This window comes from Hylaeus volcanicus, unplaced genomic scaffold (assembly GCF_026283585.1).
Source record: "Hylaeus volcanicus isolate JK05 unplaced genomic scaffold, UHH_iyHylVolc1.0_haploid 11855, whole genome shotgun sequence".
NCBI lineage: Eukaryota > Metazoa > Arthropoda > Insecta > Hymenoptera > Colletidae > Hylaeus > Hylaeus volcanicus.
In genome coordinates this window covers 707-9,782 of record NW_026532879.1, presented here as the reverse complement: position 1 = coordinate 9,782, position 9,076 = coordinate 707, and the positions used below count along the sequence as shown (strand labels likewise).

The 9,076-nt window shown below is 41.8% G+C and overlaps 1 protein-coding gene across 1 annotated transcript; it reads right to left on the bottom strand.

The window, feature by feature from the left end:
• Nucleotides 1–2,675: 2,675 nt before the first annotated feature.
• On the bottom strand, nucleotides 2,676–4,542 carry LOC128882453 (uncharacterized). The gene has a single exon (XM_054134054.1). The coding sequence runs from the start codon at nucleotides 3,561–3,563 to the stop codon at nucleotides 2,676–2,678; it is 888 nt and encodes a 295-aa protein (XP_053990029.1). The 5' UTR covers nucleotides 3,564–4,542.
• Between the last annotated feature and the right edge of the window lie 4,534 nt (nucleotides 4,543–9,076).

Genomic DNA, 9,076 nt, shown 5'->3' with positions numbered 1-9,076 from the left:
CTCACTGTATGTATACATTCAAATTAAATCTACACTGTCAAATTTTCATCTTTGAACGTCCCTTTATATGTAAAAAAAGTTTCAACAACAAATATTAATTATATCTGTAAATTATATGCATTAGAGAAATACATTAGCTGGACTAGACTCCCCCCCTTAAGGGGGTCCACCTGTGTAAGATTTTCAAAAAATCAAAAATTTTTTTTCTACATATTTATCATCTAGGAGATATTACAATGACTGTCACAGAAGCATTTTATAAAATTCTGCTTAGTTCATTATTTTTCGAACCCCAAATGTGCCCGACTCAGCGTGGTACTACTTTCGTACGGAACTTGAAACGCGTTTTTCTCGAAACCACGTTTATTGAAATGGCGACCAGGATTGCGCAAAATCCATTACATGAATCGGGATGAATTGTTTTTCTAAAATTTCCAAACGTAATTGGTGGTACTGGCGGCGAGATTCATGTTAAAAATAATTTTTTCCAACGTCTATTAGCCATTAGATAGGGAAAAAGATACCTTAAAATATCATTTTTTAGTTTGTACGCTACCCCATTAAAAATTTTCAAAATTTTGTGAATATCTTATTGCCAGTACCTTCAAAATGTAATTATAAAGAAGGTGAAATTTAATTTTTTTGTTTCAGATGATCAAGTATGATCAAATCATGCTCGCCGAATGACTCTTTTACTTTTGTTAAGTGGTCTCGTTAAAGCGCCGTCTAGGAATATCCACATATCGAAACATTGTGATAAAATCAAAAATTAATGTTAAAGAGTCGATCTACCAAATAAAAAAAAACTTATCATAATTGCACTAGTACTTTTCCTACAAAAAATTCTTGAAAATTGCCTTGAAAATTAAACGTTGCACAGGTGGACTCCCCTAATCTCTGCCCGTATCTACACGGACAATCACTAAACTCGAACAAAATCCCTGATCATCCAATACAAAAACTATTTCGACATGGAACGAGCTGAGTGATCTAACATCCGACCATCGACTAATTTCAAAACTCAGCTAACTAGTCTAAGAGTCAGTGATGGTTTCATTTATGTCATTTTGAAATGAAAAAGACCCTTTTTTATGAAAGTATAGTATGATTTATTCACTGACGATCACGAGAACAGTCGTCTGGTACCCAGTCGTTAGAACAACGACGCGTTAACATATTTTGAAAAAAGAAAAATGATATTACGTCATTTCGAAATGGCTGAGTTTTGGTATAATCATTAATTGCATGTTAGCGAATAATAAATAAAATCTTGCCACCCGTTTTGCGCGGAACATAAGGAGTGCCAGACACACACAAAAAAATGCAATTTTATGCGCGTTTGACACGCCTTATGTTCTATGCAAAACTATACGAAAAATTAGTTATTTGAAAATGACGTAGCTCCGATTTCTTTTTCAAAATACGTCTACGTGTTATTCTAAGGTCTGTCTGCCAGACGACGTTCGTCGTGATCGTCAGTTACTATACAGGTGTTCAAACTATTACTAGCCAGCGTTTTTCTCGTAAATGGTACATATGACAAAAAACTGAAAGAGGAAAAATTTATACTGTTTTCTGTGTGCAATATAACCAGGTATATGGATCTTTCGTATTTATACGCTTTTCTGAGAAATGAAGGTGACCTTCAGTTTTTTAAATTGAATAGTATATTTTTTGTACAAAAATATGGTAGAGTATCGAATGCTAAATAAAAAAGTATTAACCCTTATTAGCCCTAAACTTGAAAATGTTCTTAACGTAATATCAAGATGGAGATTCAAACAAGTGTACTATGAATTCTTCGTAAAGAAAAACATCATCCCTGTCACCTAGCACTTCATCAGGAGCTCCATCCCTTCACATCGCTCTCCTGCGGAAATCTGTGACAAGGTTGAATCTCCATCTTGATATTACGTTAAGAACATTTTCAAGTAATAAAGTGAAATTACTCGTTACCATATTTTTGTATAAAAAATATACCATTCCATTTAAAAAACTGAAGGTCACCTTCATTTCTCAGAAAAGAGTATAAATACGAAAGGTTTATCTACCTGGTTACATTGAACATAAAAAACAGTATCACTTTTTCCTCTTTCAATTTTTTTTCATACGTACCATTTCCGAGAAAAACGCTGGCTAGTAATAGCCTGCACCAGAGATGGGCAAAATCGTAATCGCAAATACGAATACGATGGTAATCGAATGTTTTCGAGTTGTGATTACGATTACGATTGTAATCGCATCTTTCCGAGTTGCGATTACGAATAAGATTATGACCGTATTTTTAAAGGTTTACACCCATTGCAATTGTTTACCTCAAAACCGACTTCAGATTCGTGTTCCTCACCGCAAAAAACTTAGAAAATCATACATTCGTCGAAATCAAAAATGAAAAATTTTCAATTAAAATTAAAATACGATTACAATCGTAATCGCAAATTTTTCCGCGATTACGATTGTAATCGTATTCGTAATCGCAACTCGGAAAGATGCGATTACAATCGTATTCGTAATTGCGATTACGATTTTGCCCATCACTGGCCTGAACACCCTGCATATTTCTAAAACGAAGGGTTACTTCCATTTGAAAATGAGATACGTAAAATTGTGAGTAACGTACTCGATTAAGCGCGCAGCGACTCGTCGCGAGGTGTAAGTACACGTGGTAGCTAAAGTCAGAACAATTTACCGGAATGCGGTCGCCTGTCATGATTGCCTCCGAGTATAGCGTTGACGCTGAACTTGAGCTGCGGCTTCTCCTTCTCCTGGATGGTCCTGCATGCGGGTCCTAAGCACTGCTCGTCGCCGCAGGAACAGGCGGTCGTTCTCTCACCTATCCTGTCGACGACACGCTCGACCGCCACCTCTCTCTCCCCTTGGATCGTCATCTCGTCGGACGTGTGCATGACGTTTCTGCATCCAAGGTCGTACCGTCTATCTTGGTGCAACGCCGCGACGCGTTCGCCGCTCAGGATACTGTCGTCCTTTTCCCTCTCCCCTTGGAGACCACTGTCCATCTCGATGGTACCGGGATCCTCGTCGGCGTTCGAGTTGCACGAATCCATCCCGGAGTTCGATCTGTTCTCGATCCTCTCGTTGCAGAGCCTCTCCATTGCGCAAAGGCGATCGACGATCACGTGCCCGTCGATCCTCTCGTTGTCTACGTCCACGTACGTCATGTGACCTCTCTCGATGCCGTCCTTCTCACGTAGGATCTGCATGCGATCGTTCTGACGATCGATCCTGTCGGAGAGTCTTTGGTGGTCCCTGCAGTCGATGATCGGGCTTGGTCGATCGTTCCCACGTGTACCACTCGACGATCGTTGGTCCAGCTGCTCCTGATTCGCGCTCGACGGCGACACCTTCTCGCGGCTGATCCTCAGGCTCGCCTCGCACTCTCTTTCCCGCTGTCTCGCCACTAAGCTGGCCGCCCAATTCAAGGTCAGGCTGGTAAGATCGCCACCGGGCGACGCCTTGCTCTGGAGCAGATTCTCCATCAGAAATGGCGAGGTCATTGCACTTTGTTGCAGATTCTTCAGCATCGCCGCTGACGAAGGGAACATATCACTGACCCTTGGCTTCTCCCACGCGCGCGCAGGCTGTCCCTTGTATTCTTATTTCCACGTGATCTTGCGAGATGCAATCGAGATTATTAAACGTGGATAGATAACTCGATCAATCCTTCCATTTGCCGGGAACTAGATCGTCTTTTTTTTCTACGGGGTACACGTTTCTATAATTCTTCCAAACCAGATCGGTGCGCTCCGAGATTAAACTGTCCACCGGGTATCTTAATGAACGAACGCTTTGAATATCCCTTTTGTGCTCGCACGTGATCTCACGCGATATAATCGAAATTATTAAATGCGGTCAGTTATAAATACACCTCGATCGATCCTTCCATTCGGTGACTACTGGATTGTCCCTATTCACAGAGTTTGGCCACGTGATCTACGGGGTACACACGTACGGTTTCTACAATTCTTTCGTTCCAGATCGTTGCGCCGTAGCTAAGGTTATCCCTGTTCACCTGTATTTTTCAGAATGAATCTAATACGCTTCTACGATTTCATACGAAGTCACGTGTCTTCTCCGTCATGCTCGACGAAACCGATCGCGAAACACAATCCTCGAGATTCACGTTATACGAAATTTTCAGATTCACGTAAAACCGTTGACTGCGAGCTGCGTCGACGCTTTCCATATCTTCCTCGAGTGTACATACGTGGCCCCTGTCACGATAAACGCAGGAAAGAACGAACCTGGTCGAGAATCGAGTTAACTTCACAGCCGTCACCTGGCCCGTATCCGCTAGAAATCGATCCCCACCCCGATCGGTATCCGATCACAGTAAACGGGACGTGGTCTCACTTAAAGTCACAAAGTGGTCCAGCGCGCCGGACATCGTTCGCGTAGCGTTCGGTGTACCTAATGACGAAAACTATCACAAAGCGGCACGTCGGGGCAGGAACGTACGATTTCGGCAGCGGAATGTCAACTGACGTGCATGCCAGCGCAGGGAGACAGACAGGGCGCGGAAGAGTAACAGAGACAGGAAGAAGGGGTGCTCCGGCGTGGCAGCGCAACGTGAGAGCGTGCAACCCTCGCTCAGAATGAAAGCCGACAAAGGCATATAGCCAGCTCTCTTGCCCCCTCCCGCGTTCGCTGGGATTCTCGAAACAGCCCCTTTCGACGTATATAGAGGCAGCCGGCTTATATGTACACAGAGAAGGGGGAAGGAGTGTGTTTACTCTGTGTACCCTTCGCCCCCTTCTCGCCGAGACTGTTCCACCCCTTCGAGCCGGGCGTCCAACCCCCCTCTCCTCGCTCTCTTAGGTGAGATAATACAGACTATAAGCCGAGCTATTCGGGGTTTGGCTCGCTCGGTAATGCCGTAATAAAATCATACTCCCATCAAACGGCGCTGCGCGCACCCCCCCCTGCCCCCTCCACCATCCGCGTTTAAAGGCGAAGGGAGAACAAGGCGGTCGAGGAACGTGAACGGAAGAAGGAGAACAGGATGGGAAAGGCTCGTAGTAGAAGGGGTGGTTCGTTGGAGCACCGAGGGTGGAAAAAAGCTAGGAGACTCGACATTCCTTTGGTCCTAACGATTGGATTTTATTTGACGAAACCGACCAACGGACCGTCCAATCGCCTGCTTCGGAGGGTAGTCAACGACCACGCCTACTCACCCCTCTGAACCGCATGTTTTCACCATCTCTATCTTACCAACGGTCCGGTTCTCACGCTCCCTCGCTCCGTCCTTACTTCCTCTCTAACCCTCCGCATTCTTGCTACGTCCTTTACACTCTTATTATATTCGTTCTTCTTGTCGCGGGTAGGGGTTCCCCCAAGCGGTTCTCTCTACACCTTTATCAACATTATTATCTCTCACTACCATCTACGCGCGGTCTTCGTGTATTGTTTTATCGTTGTGCGCGCGTGGTCCGGTATATACCGTCGCGCGTCTATTGCCGGTTCTGCGCGGCCTGTGTGGGTGTTCTCGCGTCTGTCGGCGTACGTGTCGTACGAGATCGTTTCGCGCAATGTGATTTTCTTGCAGGTATAATTACACCGTCAACCCTCGCCCGGCCACTTTACCCCGGCTTAAACCGCCGGCGTAATGATTATAACGATCACCGCCGCCGAGGGATGATAATAATCGTTCAAATAATAATAATAATAATATTAATAACGACCAGCCCGACGAATGAACTTGGCGTTCGTCCATGATCGACCTTCGAGCCGGTAATTGCGGCTCTATCAATTTCGTACGGGCCGATACGTTCCTAGAAACAATGGAAGGAACAATTGGCACTCTTTGAAATTGTTCGGTCATTTTATGTGTGGGCACCGTTGACTATTATTGTTGACCTTAGGAGTATCGATGATTGGAATTTGATTTTATTTTAAGTTGATTCGAAAGTTTCTTTCGTTTCTTTCGCATATGTACACGATAGGGTGGTTCTTAAAAGGATGACTTTCAAATTTTAATGCTCCTTTGTAAGGGGGTAGTAAAAATTGAGATAGAGAGTTGACACTTTTATGGAATTTGTTTTTTTATTATTTCGAAGTATTAGAGACCCTAGGAGCAATAAAATTCGAAAATTATACCATTTGTATACGATCCATTTTGCTCTATTGCAGTTGACAACAACTTTTAAGAGATAAGATTGTGTATTTATTGCGTATTTGTCTATAAACAATGTTACATTAACACTTGCGCTGCGGAAGAAATTAGGTAGCCGTTCGCTGGGAGCTGCAATTATAATATTTTTTTTTCATGAAAAATTTCTTACAAATGTTTTAATATGATTACTTTGAAAAACATATATTTGTGGTAACTTATTTTATATATAATATGATTGCCGAACAACAAAAAATGAAAACTGAAAAATAATAAAAACAACCATATATTTTCAGTTGGACGCACATGTGCAAGTAGCGAAAAAGAACTTTTGGGACAACCAAATGTATGTTTGCTAAGATTTGGTGGATTGCTTTGGTTAATTAAATTTGGATTTCGTGCATTTTTGGTATAAATTAATATAATGATTAGATGCTAGACATAACCAAAAGGTATGTGCAATTATGCAAAATGAAATAACAATATTATTATAATAATTGTAAAATATATGTGAGATACATTATGTATATTTTTGTATGTTTTCTATATTATTTTATGTTACAAATGCATAAAATCCGCAGTCTAGTTATAATTATACTTCATGATAGGCTATGGAAGCTTTATTATAATTCTTTCCAAAAACCGATTATAAATTATAATTAACAGACTGCAGATCTTATTTTCAATATTTCTTTTATGTTCCTGTATACTTGTATTTATATTCTTGTATTCTATAGAATTAGATGAACACCTGTATGACGTAAATATAGAATATTAATACATAGATTTGTCGAGTGGTTCAATTTTTCTATTAAATTCTTCTGGACAATTTGCTTGGGTAATTTCGAAGGATCATCCCCCTCGAGCGTCGATTATCCCTCGGTCCCATGAGCGCACATCCAGCCACGCGACACGCAGAAAGCGTCGAATCGACATTTCGTCCGGCGGAAATGTCGGTAGGGTTAATTAAATTAACGACCGTAGCTCGTGTCCCGGAACTCGGTGCATCTATGTACATGCGCTTCCGCGTTCGCCATCGTACACTAAATCTTGAACTATCGTCTCAAAGACATCATGAAAGTCCACTTATGTCCTCTCCCAGTTCATCCTAATGGCTCACGAACGCGTAGGGAAATATTAAACGTGTAAATAAGTAATTCAATATTTTGATTTTTATTAAATTCGTTGCTTATTATTGTTATTTTATTTCATTTATTTCTCATTTTGTCCTGCACGAGTGATTTACTTGTTAAAATAATTCAATCATTTCTTTTCTTAACCAAACGATTTGAAAATATACTTAGGTTGTATATTACCACGTTATGTTTCTTGTAATTCGTAAATGATGTGATTTAAAGTTCTTCCTTATGTAAAAAATTATCTATCTATGTACTGCCACATTTTTACGTTTCGAGAATGATCTAGAATACATTAACACTAAATCTACATTTCATTTGTAACTTTTTCTACCGTGATAGAACAAACGATTAGTTTTAAAGACACATTTTTCAATTAAATGCAAAATTTATGAGGAACTTAATTGAGCAATGCATGAAACAATTTGATATAATTGGAACTAAATTGAACAATGCATGAAACAATTGTATATAATTTATATATAATATTATATACAAAAACTGTACGGAAAAGTTTAAAAACGATTATTTGATCAGTCGTGGTAGGTTTAGTGTTAATTATTGGGGGAACGGAGAAGTAATATCGTTTCTGCGAATGTCGATACCTGTTTATTATTTATCAACTCATTGTGTATCAATTGATTTTTATCCATAGATTTCCACACGGGATGGCGGATTGCATAATCGATTAAAAATAAAAGCTTACTAAAATTGACTTGTTTGAATTTAACATATACGAAACAACGTTACTTCTCTTAATACAAATCATTCAGAAAAGAAAAACTGCCGAGGAAGTAATATAGAGAACGAAATACAGAACGAAATTTGTGAGAAAAGCGTAATCGATAAAATCCTTTCTTTGAACGCCGTATCAATTAATGTATACCGAGACGAAAAATCATCATTAAATACTCCATTTTTCGCAAAAATCGTTAAACGTTCCCGAATGAAATTGCGCCGATAAAACGACGCCAAATTACCCGGAATTTAAATTACTTTCCCCTCCCCCCTGCCGCACGAAAAAAAATAGCGGATTACTTATTTGTACACCTAATAACAATAGCCGAGAGAAAAGAGGAAAACGAGCAGAGAGTTAGAAGGGGGAGGAGTAGCCGAGAACATATTTGGAGCTTAAGTAGAATCGTCTATGTACATACATACATACCGGCGGCGAAGGGCGCTGAAAACAGAAGAGGGAAGGGTGGGTCCATCGACGGTAGTTCTCCGACTTTTTCTTACACGATTTTCCAGCCTCTATAGCGACGTCCACCAGCGACGTAGCCCGCGCCACGTGGTGGTGGAGGGTGGCTCGCAGCCAACGGGAGCGTACCGCGAGTCACCCTTTCCTCTCGATTCGATCCCTCGCGAACCCCCTTTCGCCGAGGGTGGGATACCACGGCCACGCCTACCCTTCGGAATCACCTCTGCCTCGTCGACGTCACGACTTATCACCCTCTCAGCTAGGGCGATGGTGGTGGTGGTGACGCGCAAACCAAGGGGGATGGAGTGCAGACGGCGGCGATGCTCGAAGAAGAGGAACCAAAGGCAGCGAACGAGGAGAGGAGAGGAGAGGAGAGGAGAGGAGAGGAGAGGAGAGGAGAGGAGGGAAAAAAATAATGAAATGAACATCGCGGCTTTCAAGGGTGGGGAATCGTGGAATTATTATAAGAGTTTGCTGAGGGGGGGACGAAGGGGTGCGGAGGGCGGAGGGTAGGGAGGATAGGAGGGGAGGCTGAGGTTGCCTCGGCTTATATAAATTGGGGGCGGATTCGGACCGAAGGTGCTCCGTTCGTACTCCCTGAAAGGGGGATGA